At 40.4% G+C, this 19883-nt stretch overlaps 1 protein-coding gene across 1 annotated transcript; it reads left to right on the forward strand.

The window, feature by feature from the left end:
• Positions 1 to 15139: 15139 nt before the first annotated feature.
• LOC135703823 (uncharacterized) lies at positions 15140 to 15788 on the forward strand. The gene has a single exon (XM_065225149.1). It carries the CDS (start codon positions 15153 to 15155, stop codon positions 15786 to 15788), a length of 636 nt encoding a protein of 211 aa, XP_065081221.1. The 5' UTR covers positions 15140 to 15152.
• The last annotated feature ends 4095 nt before the right edge of the window (positions 15789 to 19883 follow it).

A 19883-nucleotide genomic window follows, 5' to 3' on the forward strand; every position in this document is an offset into this window, starting at 1 on the left:
GACATCGTTCAAGTATGGCCACGATTTCCACTTGAAACACTGTTGGACAATGTCCCATCGCTGCTGAAATATTTGTCACAGGGCCAAAGATTCCTGCACCTGTTTGTGTTCCTATTTTTAAGCCATCTGTGAAAAATATGATTGAGCCTTGACGAACGCTAGGACCACTGACTTCCCAATCGGAATGCAACATTTCACATACGCTGAAGGGAGTATCATAATTGTCCTCTGGTTTCATCCAGTCTTCATTCATACTCATCACTGGTCCTCTTTGGAAGTATTGTGAAATGCTTAGGTGATCAACCAGGTCACCAGGCATGACTTTTTTAGACCTTTTGAGCCTTAGAGCACTTCTTTCCGCTTCTAGTTGCACGTATTCATTAGACTAATGCAAATTTTGAAATTTTCGCTCCACAGTGATCAAACGGTTCCAAATCGGGTCCTGGTAAGTCTCCCAATATTTGAACTCATTTGATAAGAAACTGACTTGGCACAAACCATTTGAAGTTTATATGGAAATTACTATGGGAAATCAAAACTTTTTGTTCATTGTCTTCTTACCTTTTTCCATATTGCACTGTTCAAAAATTCTAAAGCTATACTTATGGAAAATTTTCTCAGCTTCAACTTAGCAGAATATAGTTGTTGAGCCAAACGTCAAATAAAATAGTTATTAATTGTTTTAGAGATTGATAATCTTATGGCATGATCAAGCTGCTGTTTTGTGAGCAACACTGTATCTTGCAGTGTGACATAGTAGCCATGATTTTTGTGCTGTATTCTAAGCGCCAGAAACACCAATGTTGCCTGCTGATCAGTTGAAATGATAATCATAAGCCATTAGTGGCTTGAATTATTGATAACTTTTGATGCATACATTATATTGAAAAGTGGTTTTAAACAAAGTTGTAGCTGAGAAAATTTGCTACGAGCTCATTTATCATTTTTTAAAGCAGAGCGTTATGGTACATTATTAGATCGATATGAACCAGTGATGGAAAAGTTCGCGATAACTCACTATGACTCACGAACTTTTCCCATGGTGAACTTCGTTAAATATCGTGAACTTTTCCAACACTGATATGAACAATACATTTGGTTTTCCCATAGTAATTTCCATATAAACTTCAAATGGTTTGTGCCAAGTCAGTTTCTTATCGAATGAGTTCAAATTTTGAGAGGCTAGTCAGAACCCGTGGAGCGAAAATTTCAAAATTTGCATCAGTCTAGTATTGATGCAAGGGCAGTAGATTGAGAATTGCATCTAACGCTTTTGATGGGGTGCTGCGCATCGCACCCGTTATAGCAACACATGCTAGACGTTGTAGTTTTGCCAGCTTCCTCTGTGCGGTAGCCTCTTTCGTTTTTGGCCACCACACTAACGAAGCATAAGTTACTTTTGGACGGATTCCTGATGTGTAAATCCACATTGTCATTGTTGGTTTCAAACCCCATTTTCTACCAACAGTTTTGGAGCATAACCACAGGGCACTGGTTGCTTAGTTGATCACAGAATCAATCTGAGCATTCCAATTCAACTTGGCATCCAATATAACTCCTAGGTATGTGACCTGTTCACCAAGATGGATCTGTTCTCCTCCAAGCTTGAACTCCTTTAGCTTAAACTACGGAGCTTGTGGGTGGATTTTGCCAAGACGATCCTGCAATATTCTATGCTGGACGATGGAATGCTTGGTGTAGCAGCAGTAATAGTAGCATGGATGGTATTTCTTCAAGCAGTTCCAGTCAGAGGCGAGGTTAGATGGTATAGTTTTTGTTTGCCTATTAACTGTCCGGCTAGAACTCAAACACTACTGTCAGCTGTTATTTGTCTTCTGTTCATCTAATAAACGGATACAGCTCAGATAGAATGAAATGTGGACGGGACCGAAGACGGGACTCACGGTAGTCTGTGTAACGATTTTGATAACGGAGCTAGAGGATATCATGAACCCAGAAGGGACGAGTACTTTGTCGAGGGTTAGAGTGATAAACTATCTTAGATGAGTTTTTTCCGGTAATGTTGAGATTGATTGTGGAGTATTTCTCTGCAAGCGATTGCCCTGATTTTTCATGCTGGGTGGTCGGAATGATTCTACGCAGTCTGGCGTGGAATGATACACCTACTTCTTGAGGAGTGTACCCCATTAGGCATAAATACGTTAGGCATACGGACGTTAGGCATACGGACGTTAGGCATACGGACGTTAGGCATAATAGACGTTAGGTATAAAGTCATTAGGCATAATGGACGTTAGGCATAATGGACGTTAGGCATAATGGACGTTAGGCATAAAATTCTTTGCTGCTATGCAACTCTAGAAACCTGTTTCAGGCATGGTAAACAATGCTTAAATTAGGCTAAGCGTTGCGTTGAATAAAAAATGATACAAGTTAAACAAACATAGTTTATTTAATAAGCACAGTTTGGAATCCATTCTTTATCATATCATAAGTGACGTAGCAACATATTTACTTAGATCCAAGATTAGTAGCGATAGCGGTTAAGTAATCTGGCAATGAAAACTCAGCATAGTTTTTAACTATATCTTGAAATCAATCGCATCTAGAAATAAAAAATCACACATTTGTTGTAATATATTCTTACACACATATTGCAATTGTCAAAGAAGAAAAAGTTTTCCTCAAAGAACAGCTCATGAAATAAAGAATGGTGAATTCTGTGATTTTTCATCCAATAACAAAAAACAGCTAAGGTAGAATAAAATATGATGCCAAGGAACAGCTCATGAAATGAAGAATGGTGAATTCTGTGGTTTTTCATTCAATAACAAAAAAAACATACCTGCTGCTGCCAGGATTTCCTGCTATACTTTTCGATGCAACGATTCTGTTTTTGTTGTCATCAGAATGAAAACTAGCGGAACCGTCTGCTGATGTGAGGGAGCGATACTTCCATGAACAGTGACGAGTTGCCGAAACAAACAAGGAACTGTGGCAAACGTACCATTTGTAACCTAATACTTTGCCTGTCCAAGACGTCGCAAGTTTTCATGAGTTCCAAAAATTAACCACTTCATTCGAGCAGTTAACATGACGTTTACTACCACTCGAACTTTGAAATAAAACATTATTTTGAGATTTTTTCTTCTAGAACCACGAGAAAGTAGCCAACATTTGTACGTTTCATGAAAAATATAAATTATTTATTCCAGTTTTGTGAAATCGCTGGTAGAAAGTCACACCAAAACTGCTTGACATAGTGGTCAATTAAAGCTCTTTCATTATTGTCACCGAAGTCAGCAATCAATAGACGGTCCCCATTATCATCCTTCTGGAATTCATCGGGTAGATTGTGCCTAACGTTCATTATGCCTAACGTCCTTTATGCCTAACGTCCATTATGCCTATCGTACATTATGCCGTACGTCCGTATGCCTAACGTCCGTATGCATAACGTCCGTATGCCTAACGACCGTATGCCTAACGTCGTGTACCCCTTCTTGAGACAGGCATCAGGATGTGCGCTTAAGGAATCCGTTCGATTTTGGAGAATCCATGGCGGGACTTGATGGAGATTCACGGTTGTGGTTTGCAAAATTGGATTGTATTGTGACAACATCAATAACAAATTTTGACACATGCACACGCAGGCGGAGACAAATTCTCTGTGTTGCCAGTAACTTTAAAGATCAGAAATGCCAATGACCGTGCCCAGGTCTGCCCAAGCTTGTTTTTGCGGAGTACATTCGTGACGGAAAGATGCTACTTTTCAATTTCGTGTTCACGTAATTGAAGAAGTTCTTGGGACATGATTTGACTCCAGTATCGACTTTACGATTGTATTCATCGTGTGCTGAGGTAATGGTTGTGTTGAGTTCATTGCATATGTTGTGATAGCTCTGCAAATTCTCAGATGTTTTTTTTTCATTGTTGTATAATTTATGTGCTTTTTGTTTTCTGTTCTTTAAATGACACAGGTTGAACCATAGTGGTAATTTACTGCTATGAGTCCTTCTTCTTCTTTTTACTGGTACCGTTTAATAAATTAAGTTTTTCATAATTGCATGAAATTTGTCAACTTTAGTGTTGACATTTCCTCCAATACTTATTACATGCTGCCAATTAATTGTACTTAGTCTACTTTTTACTGCTTCATAATTTATAATAAAGTCTGGAACGCGCAAAAAATGGTCAACTTCAAATTGGTGTATTTCTGTTAAAAATGCATTTAGAAAACCTGAAATGCTGCATTTGGAAGTTGAGTGTATATACAATGGTTGCTAAGATGAGTTTCCACCGTTGGCTCTCCAGTTTTCAAAATCTGGCTCGCGCAGCAAGAGAATCCGACGTTCTCACACGCCAAGTTGGCAAAATTGTTGGATGTGCCGTGAAAAACGCTTTAAAAGTGTTCGGGAGCGTTGTCGACCGCCAGAAAGCCTGCAAACGGCGGCAATTATAATCCGGACGTGGCAGCGACGGCGAAGAAGGTGCGGTGAAATATAAGCGGAATCCTAACCTCTCCATCCGGGAAGTCGCTGGCAAGCTCAATGTCTCCCATACTACTGTGCAGCGGGCCAAGAAACGAACCGGGTTGTCGACGTTTAAGAAGGTAAAGATGGCGAACCGAGATTACAAACAAAACACGTCGGCAAAGCAGCGGTCCCAAAAGCTGTATACGAATCTGCTTAAAAAGTTCAAGTCATGGACGACGAAACTTATGTGAAGGCGAATTTCAAGCAGCTTCCGGGACAGGAGTTTTATACCACATCAGGAAAAGGGAAGGTAGCTGAATTTTTTAAAACCATCAAACTATCGAAGTTCCCGAAAAAATATCTCGTCTGGCAGGCCATATGCACGTGTGGTCAAAAAACCGGTATTTTCAAAACTACGGGAACCATCAATCAAGATATCTACGTCCAGAAGTGCCTGGAAAAGTGGCTGCTACCATTCCTAAAGCAACATAATAGACCTGTGCTGTTCTGGCCGGACTTGGTGAGCTGCCACTATGGGAAAAAGGCAATCGAGTGGTACGATGCGAACAACGTGGTTGTGGTACCCAAAGACCACAACCCTCCCAACAACCCAGAACTCCACCCTGTCGAACGGTATTGGGTCTTGGTCAAACGGAATCTAAAAAAAACTAATAAATCCATGGAAAACGAGCAGCAGTTTTAATCTAACTGGCGTTCGGCGGCGAATAAGGTCGATGAGACCACTGTGCAAAATATAATGGAAGGGGTTAAGCGGAAGGCACGGCAGTTCGGATTTGGCAAACCAAAAGAATAAACGATCATTTTGTTCCTTTAAATATAAGAATTGAACTACCAAAAGGAAAATAAGAAGATTTTTGTGAAATGAATTTTTACTGAAAGAAACGATTTTTTGTCGACCAATTTTTGCGAGTTCCAGTCTTTATGATAGTCCAGTACTTCTTCGTACTCCCAGTCGCTGGTGGAGGACGTATTATGAATAACATTCGAATATTCAATAGCTATAGTTTGCCTTGCCTTGGTTGAGTTCGCGATAATTGTGCAATTTTACTTCTGATTGAGAAGTTATGAGAAATAAATAAAAAATATACCTGACAAAATTGAGCAAGCACTGTATTCACTAAGGAGGGAAATTAATGTTGTGTCATTTGACTATATAAGTGATACAGTAGGAGAATAGGGCGTTGAAAGTCCACGAAAATGCCTGGTTACGGAATTAGGCAAGAGTCAGGATGGAGTCGGAGGCATTTCCGGTATCATCCGGGCTCAGAGTTAGAATTAATGGTGATTCTACCTAAAGAATTATAAAAATACCACTGATTTTGATTCGAGATGCTTCAGTTATTGCATGTCCCCTAGTCCATACATATCACCATAAACATGCATTAACCCACTTAGTTGTATCACTTATCTTGCATATTCAATATATTGATAAAATTTGGTAGCTATCACTAGCTAGATCTCTCCAACGACCATTTTATGAACTTGGATGCATATGATTCCGTTATTAAAGCGGCGCCGGTGGTGTAGTGGTAAGCGTGATTACCTCTCACCCCAGCAGGCCTGGGTTCAATCCCAGTCGGCGCCGCCGGGATGTTCTGAGGCATAGCATCTCTGATCACGCCAGGGAAGTCAAGCCGTTAATTCCCGGTTCATGAGTTGATGGGTCAATAGGTAGGGCCAGCACGGAAAACATGATCGATGGAAAACAAATCAAGGGAAAAAAATAACGGATTTGGAAATAATTCGAAATTTTTGGTTATAAACGAAACGAAAAATAAGCGTGTTTCCGATATCAAAGATAGTATAGAACCGTCCGTTCCAGCTGACGGGTTCATGGGTTCTATATGTTTTAGGGTTCAGATGGAGTCGCCTCCCTAGTAAATTCAGATTGACACAAACAAATAGGAAATAAGAATATCAACCCTCAATAGAAAATCTCTTTAAAAAAAAACAATCGCACGGCCGTCTTATTCCACTTATTGCAATCACTCATCATGATGACTCGGCCACAAATTTTCCCACTTGAGGAGAAATTCCTCAACTGGATTATGACTTGAGTTTTCTGTATATCCACAACCAATGGAATTTACGCCGAACCACAATTCTCGTTTCAATTAGGGAAGCTACTTAATAGGAAACCATCACGTGAACGACCACTCAGATTTCGCTCGATCCAGCAATATCTTGCGGTTATAATTTTACCAAACACTCGCAAACTGTTTTTTTTTTTCTTTTTCGTACCATACCACGGATGCCTGTTTCGGTCTATACCGTCGCGCCGCAGATTCATCGTCTGAAAGTGAAAGTACGCTTCCCCCCGATTGATCCTTAGGATGATGATTCCTTGGTCGGTCGTCGACAGACAAGGCGAACTCGAAAGGAATGAACGTTTATTTTTACGACTTTAACATGACTCACGACGACGATCGACCAACGATAGCATCTAACGACCCGACCGATGAAAGACCACTTTCCTAGGGCAATGAGATGAGCGCTAGGAGGAGGCTAAATCTCGGAGCGAAGCAGAATTGAATCTGAAATGAGTCGTTAAGCGTTTTAGCCTTCTCCGGGTGCTGTTTCGTAATGTTTGGTGGATCCCAGAGGCAATCGATAGCTTAGCCTATTTCCGTCTCACAACAGCAACCGGAGCGTGGTGATGGAAGTTATCCTTCGGAAGCAACAGGACACGCACGCACAAATAGATGAACGAATGGACTGAGTAAGGGGGTGTTGCGAGGGTGGGAAATTGCACGCGTATTTGCTTGCCGCCTTTGGTTGCGTAACGTGCCAGCCATCGACCGTTACGAGCGTTGAATGTTTTATCGATTTCAATTTCATGCAAACTTGAACCAGACGAGATGCGAAAGGAAATGGTCTCGGGAAGAAATATGAGCTTTGGCCCGTAAATAGCACCCATCCGGAACAGGACGGAAGAGCACAAGATTGAAGGCCGCATCTTCAACTCGCTGAAATATTACGTGACAATGTTGGAAAATGTTCCCTATGTTTTCCCTCTCTACACTTTTCCCGGCGACAGACGCCATCGTACCTTAATGAACTCGATTTCCCAGAACAGGTCATTACCATGCTTGTAAAACATCTTCATTTAAAGCAATCAATTCCTGTCCGGCTGCCCCCGCTTTTACGAGTCGGTATTTTGTTGGCCTCCCGCTGCTGATGCGCTCGATGTTGAAGCATGCTGGGAAATCAGACAGTGGGAGTTCATTTTTGGAATGTTTTTCCTCCTGCCCGATCTTCGTTGTTTAATAAATTAGTCACTTAAGAAAATTCGATACCTACACGCCAACAGCGAGTGAGGTTGTATGAGAATGGTCGTACTTCTACCAGATTGGTGAATAAGTAGTGTGACATTGATGTGGTAGCAGAACGGCAGATATCATACGCTAGTGCCATCGTGCACCGGAATATGGGTATTTCGGACACTTTTAATAATTATCTATTAATGCCTACGCAATCAAATATTTTATCGAAAATCAATTAAATTTTACCGGTGGTTTTACAGTACCCTGATCACACTATGATTTACACCAGGGTGCTTCATTTTGTTTTTTTTTTTTTTTGTATAGTCCACCTATAAGTTTGATTCATAACCCCAAAATATGATTATGCGCAAAAAATGGTACATAATGATGAAGCTTTAGATGTCGTGCATATGACCTACAAGCCTGTTATTGTTGTGATAAAATTGGCGTTGCTGTCTAGCGCATATTCAACTATAAATTTACCCTATGTTGTAATTTTTTGCATCTTTATCATTTTTAAATTGCTTTAAATTGATTGATGAGCGTTTTAGTAGAATAATTGTATGCCTTATTACGTTGTTTTTCCTTTTAATTCTTCTACTATTATTGCTATTGCTATTATAATATGGAAAATGTTCCAGTATTGGCCATGCTTTTTTATTGGCCATGCTTTTTTATTGGCCACCTTTTGATGATATTTCACGTTGTTTACAAATTTGAGATGTTCAGTAGCTATCAGTTTGTTGGTACAAATCATATTATTCGGTGTACATAAACATGTCGACTACAAAATGCACGAATATTGTACTTTAATCGGTTTTCTGAGGTGTGGCTAAAATAGGAACCTACGGCCAATACTGGTGCACTTCCCCTAGTAGTAGAATTAAAAGGAAAAACGACGTAATACCCCGTACAAATAGGGCCTAACAGCTTTAGTAAACAATGACTTCTCTTGATGATTTCTAGAAATTTAAGGCTCGTCCACGCAAACCAACATCCTCATCGCGTAGGGAAAGACTTTCCCTATCCAATAGTTAGGTTGGTCTGCGTAGACGTGCCTTGAATGTATGTATGTATGTATGTATGTAAGGTAGCCACCATCCCTTCAAAGATCTTGTCTTGTATGCAGCTCCACTTAATAGCAAGATCAATTTGAGCTACCGATCTGAATTCACAATATCGCTGTTTGAAGGGCCAAAAACGGGGGGTGGACCCGTAAGCAGAGACACTTACGCGAAATCCACGGGAATTTGAGAATCTCCTTCCAACGATACGATCCAACAAATCGAGTAACGCAATTCGCAATACTTATTAAGCTTCCTACAGGATGGTTTGTTAAGAAGGGTGCGTCAATCTCACTGAAACTGTTGGAGTAGAATTTACACCACCACAATCGAATCGTTAGGATAAAGAAAATGATAGTGTTTATTCCCTCCTAGACTCCGGTTGTCATACCACTCCATCGTCCAGTTTCAGGTCAAATGATACCCTGATGCTCCCACCCAACCCAGTATTTATTTATATAATGTAAATATATGTAATGGTGAAATGAAGTATATCGGAACATTAAAATATGAAATGTAGGGAATACAATTAAATGGATGCAATAAAAATTATAAATATTGTACACATAATAAGATGCACCTCTATGTCTCCTCTGCTTACAATGGTAGGTGGATGTAACACTGAAATGTCAAGGTTATAGTAATAATAGCAAGTAAATATGTTTAGCTCGAAGGATACTTAATATTCTCTTTTTAGAGTAATTGAAAAAGAGTGATGAATAACTAACAGGACTAACAATAAAATTGAAATTGAATCTCATCTAAATGATGTCATGCATGACGAGAAACAAAACCTGAAAAATAATTATTTATGTATATAAGTTATCCACTATCCCTTCCGATCTAAATTCACAAGAATAATAAAATAATTATCAAGCTAAAATTAAACGAAACATAAAATATTATGAGAAGTGCGTAACATAATAAGATATACAATGAGATATATATGTTAAACTGTATAGTTTTGCTTTGAGTAAAATATAAAATAATCAACGTACTGCAATTCATCAGGTGAATTATTTTATTAAATGTGTACAGTTATATAAATGTGTATTAAGTGTACAGCTACAGTACTCGTTCGATCCTGACATGGTTAGATTTTGGCCACACAAATTTATTGGGTTTGTTGCCAAAATCGACCGGGTACTGTACTATAATCGATGGGAACCAATTGATAAGATAATGTAAAATAATTTAGTCATGAGCTGAAAAATAAAATGAAAAAAAATAAATATGAAATGGCAATGTTGCTATCCCATCAATTAGAAAATGAGATAAAACAATATGTCATGAAATATATGACCAACAAACATATTGAATAGTAAAATCTTATATAGTTTGAAACGTAATTATTCTCTGTTGATTTATGCAACCATCCAACTTCCCCTGCACTGTTATATAAAACATGTTATAATCATTATATAACTGTATTTGAGAGTCGAATATCTCGCTGGTAAAGATGCATCGATACTTGTCCCCGGCAGCAAAAAAATTAACTTTTCTGAAATATTAATATAGCATTTTTCCACATTTCCTCAGCCAGACACTTTTAGGAAAACTCCCTTCAACCCAAGATTCAGACCTCAATTCTAGACTAGACTAGAGATACTAGACAGTTAAGCTACCAAAACGAGATACCCGCTGCAATATTGAAAAGGATTATGATGTAAGATTAGATTATTTTAAAATTATTAATTTTAATCTTGATTAAGGATTAATTATATAATAAAATAGAAAAAGAACATACTTTAAATTAGTTATGATAGCATCTGCTGCAATGTGGAACAGTAATAGTGTACCCGTTCGATTCTTGTAACAAGCCTGAAAATTTAGTGTTGATAAAATCGAACGGTTCTATTTTGAAACATAATTTATGATTTCCTGATGAATGTGGGCGTCTTAGTGGAATACCTGTATAATGAGAGAGAGAAGGATTAGTATTTTCCATTTAATTCCACTACTTTATTTGCTTATCCTTGACAGATACGCGTATTTCGTCTACAATGTGCAGACTTCTTCAGTGTCTTGTACTAATACTCGACTGAAGAAAAACATCGCATTTACCGAATATATATTAACACAGGTACATTTTCACTTAGAAACTAGGTAAACTTAAATTTAATTTTCTATAGGAACAGGTACTCCGCTGCTTACTCGTTGATGTGTCCTAGGTAGTAACTTGAAAAGCCATGTGTGTCCGTTTCCTTGATCCCTGTTGAGTAAAGTTGAATTACGTTGTTTGTTGATCTCGAGGCTTTCTGCAACATCCAATTTCCATGGTGTAGATACGGTTCGTAAAATCGTTATGTCCTCCGTCGATAGTTGGTGGTCCTCTGTGAATATGTGTTCTGCAACCTTTGATTTGAAATCATATGTTAGGCCCTTTTCTTCTTGCTTTTTGGCCTTATTAACCTCCGCTATATGTTCTTTAAATCTAGTTGCTAAAGTTCTCTTGGTTTGTCCTACATATACTTTGTTACAATGATTACAGCTTATTTTATATACACCTGCTTTACCTAAAACATTAACTGGGTCTTTAGCGGATCCTAACAATGATTTCAACTGGTTATGTCTACTGGTGAAAACTAAATCTAATCCGAATTGTTTTAACTGTGGTCTTAGTTTACAAGTAATATCTTGATCAAATGGAACGGACACTCGTTTCAATGGTTCAGGTGCTGTGGTGAGGGTTGTAAATAATCTCCTTTGTAGAATTCTCGCTTTTTTATCGATGATTGCCTGGATTGTGGTCTCCTTGTATCCGTTGAGTCTTGCTGTTTCGAAGATGTACTGTAATTCCTTAACCTTTCCTGTATCGCTGAGTGGAAGAGTCTGCATTCGGTGAATCATGTGGTGAAAGGCGGCCATTTTCTGCTGGAACGAATGGTTGGAAGTATAGGGGATAACTCTTTTGGTGCTTGTTGGTTTCCTGTAAATTTCGTATTCAAGCGAGGAAGATGATGACGATTCCCTGATGACTAGAAGATCGAGAAATGCGAGTTTCCCGTCTTTTTCTACCTCGTGAGTGAATTTGATATCCTTATGAATTCTGTTGATCTCATCTAAAATTTGTGGAAGGGCTTCTCGTTTAACTACGCTGAAGATATCGTCAACAAACCTCCACCAACGGTTTGGTAATAGTCCTTTCTCCTTCAGGATTGTCTCCAAGTTGGCCATGAAAAGTTCACACAAGAAGGGGGATAGGGGGTTTCCCATTGGGGCTCCTTTCGTCTGCTTGTAGAAGTTACCTCGGAAAGAGAAGTAGTTCTCTTCCATACAAAGGCGGGTCAGCTTAAGGTACGTCCGAACCTTGTTTCTCCATGCTGCATCCTCTCGTTGTGTTAATAGCCAGTCCTCCAAATGGTTGATCGCTTCCTTGACCGGTACGCTGGGAAAAAGAGCTGTGACGTCGAAAGATACCATAATCTCGTCCTCGTTGATGTCTCCTGAAGATTGTAGTTGCTGGGTGAACTCCTGGGTGTTACTAACTGCTTTACTCTGGAACTGATTCGGCATACTCTGGAACTCTTTGACTAGCCACTTCGCTAGTTTGTGGGTGGGGGAACCAACTGCAGACACGATCTCTCGCATTTCATTTCCTGGTTTGTGGACTTTGGGAAGACCTTTGATCCTGGGTAGAATGGGATTGGGTTCCCGTATACGACCTGCTCCATCTCCTAATATCGATTTGCACTCCTTCAGTGCTTTCTCCACGCGTTTCACTATGTTCTGTAAGGGGTCTACTCGAAGCTGTCTATACGGTCCGTTGTTAATCTTCGTTATCATTTGATTATCGTAATCGTCCTTGTCCATGATAACGACCGCGTTTCCCTTGTCTGCCTTTACGTAGTATACTGCTTTACTTTTTAGCTCCTTTACAATCCGAATTTCTTTTTCGTTGGCGCGTCCGTCCTGTCCGTCCTTGATTATGTTCGATGTGATAGTCCTAACCGTATTCTGTGATGTTGTTGGAAGCGTCTTGGTAATCGCTGTTTCTACGTCAATGATGATCTGCTCCACGTCTGGCTTGGTTGTAACCGCGTATCCTAGCCCCTTGTTGAGGTGTGTCAATTGTTCTTCCGTGAATGCGGTCGTCGATCGGTTGACAACCAACCCATCAATGGAGTGAACCCTCGGCGTCGTGGTGATGGTTGATGGGATCTGCTCACCCGTTCGGTGTGTCGTCCGTCTCCGTTGAGACTCCTGCCGTAGTCTGTTTAGCTTCCTATCCTGCAGCTTCCGCTTCCTATCCGATTCGCACTCCTCTGCTACCTTGGCCCTAGACAGAAACTCCTGGAATTTAATTGGATACTCCTTGGCCAATTTGAGATGTAGATAATAACATTCCAAAACCTTCATGTCCAGTTTGCTATATAGCCGTCTGATGCTATCCTTGATGAACTCTGCTTCCATCCTCTTTACTACGCTGGGTGGGGTGGGTGTCCGTACCTTAATCCTATGGCTTATAGGTATAACCTTATATTTTTGGCATTTCTTCAGAAATGCTACGTCCTTGTGAAGCGATGCGATGGTTTTCTTCAATCCGATGAATTTATTTGGCTCCGACGGCTTGGTTGCCATGATGAATCCTGATGAATGTGGGCGTCTTAGTGGAATACCTGTATACCCGTATCTGTCAAGGATAAGCAAATAAAGTAGTGGAATTAAATGGAAAATACTAATCCTTCTCTCTCTCATTATATGATTTCGTTGATTTTTGACTGCCGTTAGTTATCTTTATGACATAAAAGTTATTACAGTGTTATTACTGTAGTGGATAAAGGTAAAATGAAAACAAAAATCTTTCAGTGTTAAAAAAAGTGAGAGCGAGAGTGAAATAATCCTCCAGCTGGGGTATTCCGAACGTCTCTTCGTGTCGGATTTTACAATTACCTAGAGAATGTGAGTGTTGAGAGTGCTGAGAGTGTGTGCGTGTGATAATAAAGGGAAAAAAGAATCTCGTTACCGCGCTTGCTAGAGTTCGGTCACTTGTTGCCGAAGAATCTGAGCTTCGGGAGCAAAATATGAGAGAATCATTCGATCGGGTGCAAAATTGAGAGAGGCACCGAGAATACGCTGAGTGTTTGGGAGAGCGTTTGGTCGTCGCGTAGGGTTAAGTTACAAACGAAAAGATCCGAACGGCATTCCGTTAACTATTGTTTTGGCACGCGGACGTGTGCTGTTTTTGCTCCGCGATGAAGATGGCCGGAAAATCAACCAAGCGTCACGACAATGGCGTGGTTGAAGACGCTCCCAATCGGTAAGTATATTGAGACATTGTTAAAACGAAATCTAAAAATATATGCCAAAATAAAAGGGAGCGATAGGTCTCCAGGCATGTAAACAAAAAAATGGCCAAAAACAAAAAGAGCGGTAGGTCTCATGGCAAGAAAAAAAAAAGATATGCCAGAACAAAAGGAAGCGATAGGTCTTCAGGCACGTAAAGAATAAAAAAAAAATCCAAAAATAAAGAGCGGTAGGTCTCATGGTAAAGGCAAAAAAAAAAGTGGAAGGAATTGGAAAAAAATATGTATGAAAATTACTAAAAAAAAAAAAAAAACGGAGTGGAAGGTGGCATGATAAAAAAAAAAATATTGAGTGCACAGAAAAACGAATCATTAAAATCATTCACATGTCAAGTACAAGATTAAATGTGCGGAAAAAAAATTAAAGAATGAAGTTGACACCAGCATTTGTCTTTCTTTTGTGTTATGGATTACAGGAAAACAAAGAAGAAAAATTCGAAACTCGACATGGCATTGAAAGAGCTCGCGGTATCGAATGCCAAAGTTGTGGAAATGTGTGGACAACTGGAAAAAGCTCAGGAGACAATCATTTCGCTGCAGACGACGTTGAGTGCAAATAAGAATAATGTGGTTGAAGTAAACAGCGTTGAATTTGCGGGTGAAATTGGCCCTTCAAGTACGCAACGCAATGGCAGCGGTGGTGGTGAGACCACCATGGAAGTTTCCCGCTTCATGTCGTCGGTTAACCAAATTTCGATTTCCACCGTCAATGTTCCGGAATGCAAGTCGTCTGTAGAAGGTGAAGAGATAGGAAAGTTTGAGTTCGAATCATGGAAGGATTTATTACTCGACTCAATGACACTCGCTGGCATAACTGATGAGCCAACCAAGTTCATAGTGTTCAAAGTCAAAGCAGGCTTCAAGTTAATGGAAATCTACAAAAATACGACGACGATGGTTGATGCTCCAGATCCCGAAGCCCATCCATTCACGAACGCCATGCACCGATTGAAGACATATTTCGGGTCCGGGTCGGACATCATGTTACATCGTCGCAAACTGGCATTGATGATCCAAAAACCGGATGAATCCGATTTGTCTTTCATCATGAGGGTCGGTGCCATGGCCAGGATGTGTGAGTTTGGTGACGGGAAGGAATTTGAGGAGATCGTGAGCACCGTTGCAGAACACGCGAGAAATAAGGAAGTGCGAACAATGGCACTCAAGATGCTTAGTCGTAAAGGAACGCTGGCGGATTTGGTTGACAAAGTTCGTCAAATTCAAGCTGTCAACATGAACGAGGAATATTATCGCCTTAGACATGGAACGGTAAAACAAGCTACAGTCGCTTCGGTGAGCGTGGGTCAAGGAAGAAGCGACCGTCAGGATTTCACTCGAGACTTGACGAGCCGCGGACGATTCGGAAATCAACAGTTTCGACGTAGAGACGAACTGGTTCCTAGCAGACCTGTGACACCTGGGTGGAAAAATTCTGGAGGAGAACGTTGTTTCAGGTGCAACAGTGTGTTTCACAGGCCGAATGATTGCAGTGCGATTGATAAAACCTGCTTGAAGTGTGGACGCAAAGGTCATTTCAAGCGAGCCTGCAAGACATTAATCCGGACGGGAAACAAGCGTGTGGGTGAAGCAGACAGTTCGTACGTTGAAGCAAAGAAGATTGCAATGGTGGACATGGAAGGAAACGCAAAGGAGGAAGAGAGACCAACCGAAGATGATGTAGGTGACAATAAGTATTGATTAAATCTTCATTTCATACACTCCTGAAATACTCTATGAAGTTACGTTAACGTTGAATTCGATGTAATTTTCTTTTGATGAAACAATAAATATAAAATTGGACATGATGAATTATTATTTAACAAGTAGAAAAAAAGTCCTAAGTCTTCATTCATACGGTATTTCATTAGTTTAAAGTGTTATGACTTGAATTCATATAAAAATTTGAAATTTCCACTCCGTAACATTGATGTTTATTTACCAGATAACAGAAAAACACATACTGCCGTGTTTTGGTGTTTCGATCGCTGTTACAAGAAATTCACAAGATTGCGGAGTAATAAGTGCTAAGGTGGCAGGGATGAGTTGTGAATTCCTGATTGATTCTGGTGCTCAGGTTAACACCTTGACTGAACAATCATTTAAGGTACTTAATGGAAACCAACAATACAAGGAAGGGTTATACAATATTCAAGAACGATCCGATCGATCCCTTAAGGCTTATGCTTCAGCCGGGGAGATAAAAGTGCTGTATACGTTCGAAGCATTCCTATACGTATCTGAAGATCGACCAATCCTATTGGAAAAGTTTTTCGTTGTGAAAGAGTGCCGATCTCTTTTAAGCAGACAAACAGCAACTCGATATAGTATCCTTCTGCTTGGATTGCAAGTGCCAGTGTCACTAGAAAATTCACGGTTTCCTTTGTGGAACGCAGTGAGAGAAATATCTATCATTGAAGCAAACGAGACTTTCCCTAAGTTCAACATTTCACCAGTCGAAATTAGCTACGACAAGACGAGGCCTCCATGTAGGAACATATTCATGAACATTCCACCTGCCGTGAAACCTTTAGTCGAGCAGAGACTTCAGCACTTGATTTCAGCCAATATCATAGAGAGAGTCACCGAAGACATGGACACCTCATTCTGTTCATCCATGTTGGTGGTGCCCAAAGGACGAGATGATATTCGGCTCGTTATTGATTTGCGTGGTCCAAACCGCTACATTAACAGAACACCGTTTAGCATGCCAACATTGGAAAAAATCCTGGTAGATCTGAACGGGTCTAACTGGTTTTCGACAATAGATCTTTCGAATGCCTTTTTCCACATAGAATTACATGAGAACAGTCGTCATTTGACTAACTTTTTCACGGAGTTTGGTATGTTCCGTTATGTCAGACTGCCCTTTGGGCTCTGCAATGCGCCAGACATCTTTCAGGAGGTGTTGCAGAGAAAGATTCTAGGCGGTTGCAAAGGAGTTAAAAATTATCTGGACGATATTATTGTTCATGGCATAACTAAAGAAGAACACGACACGAATTTAGCTGCAGTGTTAGCCTGTCTCGATGAACATAACGTGAAGATTAATACCTCAAAATGTATCTTTGCTAGCCAATCTGTGAAATTTCTTGGATTCATTTTAACGCCGAGTGGATGGCAGATTGAGGATGAAAAGTTGAGCGCAATCCAAAATTTTCGGAGACCTGAAACGTGCTCTGAAGTAAAAAGCTTCCTTGGGCTTATTACCTATATCGACAAGTTTATTTTGGATCGTGCTACAAAAACTGAACGACTTCGTGCATTGGCTAACGCTGATGTATTCTACTGGACGTCGAAGGAAGAACAGGAGTTTGTAAGTTTACAAAACCGAGCTGCGAATGCCATCAAAAGGTTGGGCTATTTTTGTGCTACGGATAGAACTGAATTATTCGTTGATGCCTCTGCAATAGGGCTTGGGGCGGTTTTAATTCAGTTCAACAAGAATGACGTTCCACGAATCATAGCATGTGCATCTAAGTCGTTAACGTCTACTGAACAAAAATACCCTCATACGCACAAAGAAGCGCTTGCCGTTGTCTGGGGAGTTGAACGGTTTACATTCTATCTGACAGGTAACATTAATTTAAAATCCATTGATGCATATATGTCCAATACTTAGTTACATTTTCATGTACTAGGAATTTCTTTTGTCGTTCGAACGGATGCTGAGGCAAATGAATTTATCTTTCAAAGTGGCCATCGAATTGGAAAACGAGCTGTATCGCGAGCAGAAGCCTGGTCACTCCGTCTCCAGCCATACGATTTCGCAATAAAAAGAGTACCCGGATCTGAAAACATTGCGGATGCTTTATCAAGACTGATTGAAGCATCCCAGGAAGCAACACCATTTGAAGACGATAGTGAAGGCCATTATTTGTTCTCATTGGACGCAGGGTGTATGGACATCACATTAGGAGATATCGAAGTTCAGTCGGAGGATGACGAGGAACTTAAGAGACTGCGGAAGGCTTTGAAATACGGAAAATGGCCACGAGAATTGCGCAGGTATGAAGCTCAGAAAAAAACACTGCACTATCTTGGATACTTAATTTTCAACGGTGACAAAATCATTTTACCAACTGCGTTGCGAACGAAAGCTCTCGTATCCGCGCATGCTGGGCATATAGGAGAAGTCGCGATGAAGAGGATAATGCGGGAGTTTTTTTGGTGGCCAGGAATGGCCACTGAAACCGAACAGTTTGTAAAACAATGTTCAACTTGTTGCCAGCTAGCCAGGAAAAATCGTCAGGTACCACTTTCTTCTCGGGAACTGCCAGATGCGCCTTGGGAAGTCATTCAGATTGATTTCCTTGAAATTCCTGGATGTGGTTCAGGTGAATTTCTGGTTGTTGTGGACATATATTCACGTTTTCTTTCAGTAGTCGAAATGCGCCGGACAAACGCTGAGTGTACAAATGCAGCGCTATGTGAAATTTTCAAGCGTTGGGGCGTTCCACGAATCATCCAGAGCGATAATGGACCCCCATTCCAAAGTTCTTCTTTTTGTACATTTTGGGAGGAAAAAGGCGTGAGAGTTCGAAAAGCAGTACCTCTGAGTCCACAGTCTAACGGAGCAGTAGAAAGACAGAACCAGGGCCTTATCAAAGCGGTAGCTGCGTCCAAGATTGATGGTTCCAACTGGAGGAGAGCTTTGGAAAAGTACGTACATAATCATAACACTCTGGTCCCGCACGCTAGATTGAACATCACACCTTTTGAAATGATGGTTGGTTGGAAGTTTCGGGGAACTTTCCCTAGTCTGTGGGGAAGTCCATCCAATCGCGATTTGGATCGTATTGATGCACGGGAGAAAGACGCAGAACAAAAACTACTAAGCAAGCAACACGCAGATAAGACTAGAGGCGCAAAAGCCTCTGATATTGGTGTTGGCGATGTTGTTCATCTGAGTCAGCAAAGGAAGGCTAAGACCGACCCAGTTTTTTCTTCAGAACGATATACTGTTGTTGCAAGACAGGGAGCTAAAGTAGTGATCGTGAGTCAAAATGGCATTCAATACGCACGAAACATACAGGATGTTAAAAGAGCTTCATTTATGGAAAGTCATGGATCGTTGGACTTTAAGGAATTGCCGGATAGCTCGGTGGCTGTATCAGCTGATAACCTATCGCCGGATTTTGCAGCAGGTTCTAGTAGAAATAGCCCTCATATGTCATCGGACACGAATCTTCGTAGTCGGTCAAATCTAAAAAAACCTGCTAGATACAACAGTGACTACATTTATAGCGTCTTTGAGTGAAAACGTAGAGATAATAACTGTAGACATTGTCAAAATGTAATCTAAAAATATATGCATAAAAAAATCATTGAATTTGACTATTTCATGGAATAATCAGAGTAGAGGCGGAAAATAATGTAGTGGATAAAGGTAAAATGAAAACAAAAATCTTTCAGTGTTAAAAAAAGTGAGAGCGAGAGTGAAATAATCCTCCAGCTGGGGTATTCCGAACGTCTCTTCGTGTCGGATTTTACAATTACCTAGAGAATGTGAGTGTTGAGAGTGCTGAGAGTGTGTGCGTGTGATAATAAAGGGAAAAAAAGAATCTCGTTACCGCGCTTGCTAGAGTTCGGTCACTTGTTGCCGAAGAATCTGAGCTTCGGGAGCAAAATATGAGAGAATCATTCGATCGGGTGCAAAATTGAGAGAGGCACCGAGAATACGCTGAGTGTTTGGGAGAGCGTTTGGTCGTCGCGTAGGGTTAAGTTACAAACGAAAAGATCCGAACGGCATTCCGTTAACTATTGTTTTGGCACGCGGACGTGTGCTGTTTTTGC

Source organism: Ochlerotatus camptorhynchus, unplaced genomic scaffold, assembly GCF_037179485.1.
Source record: "Ochlerotatus camptorhynchus isolate MF236.1 unplaced genomic scaffold, CSIRO-AGI_Acam_v1.1 ptg000222l, whole genome shotgun sequence".
In the NCBI taxonomy this organism is placed as follows: Eukaryota; Metazoa; Arthropoda; class Insecta; order Diptera; family Culicidae; genus Ochlerotatus; species Ochlerotatus camptorhynchus.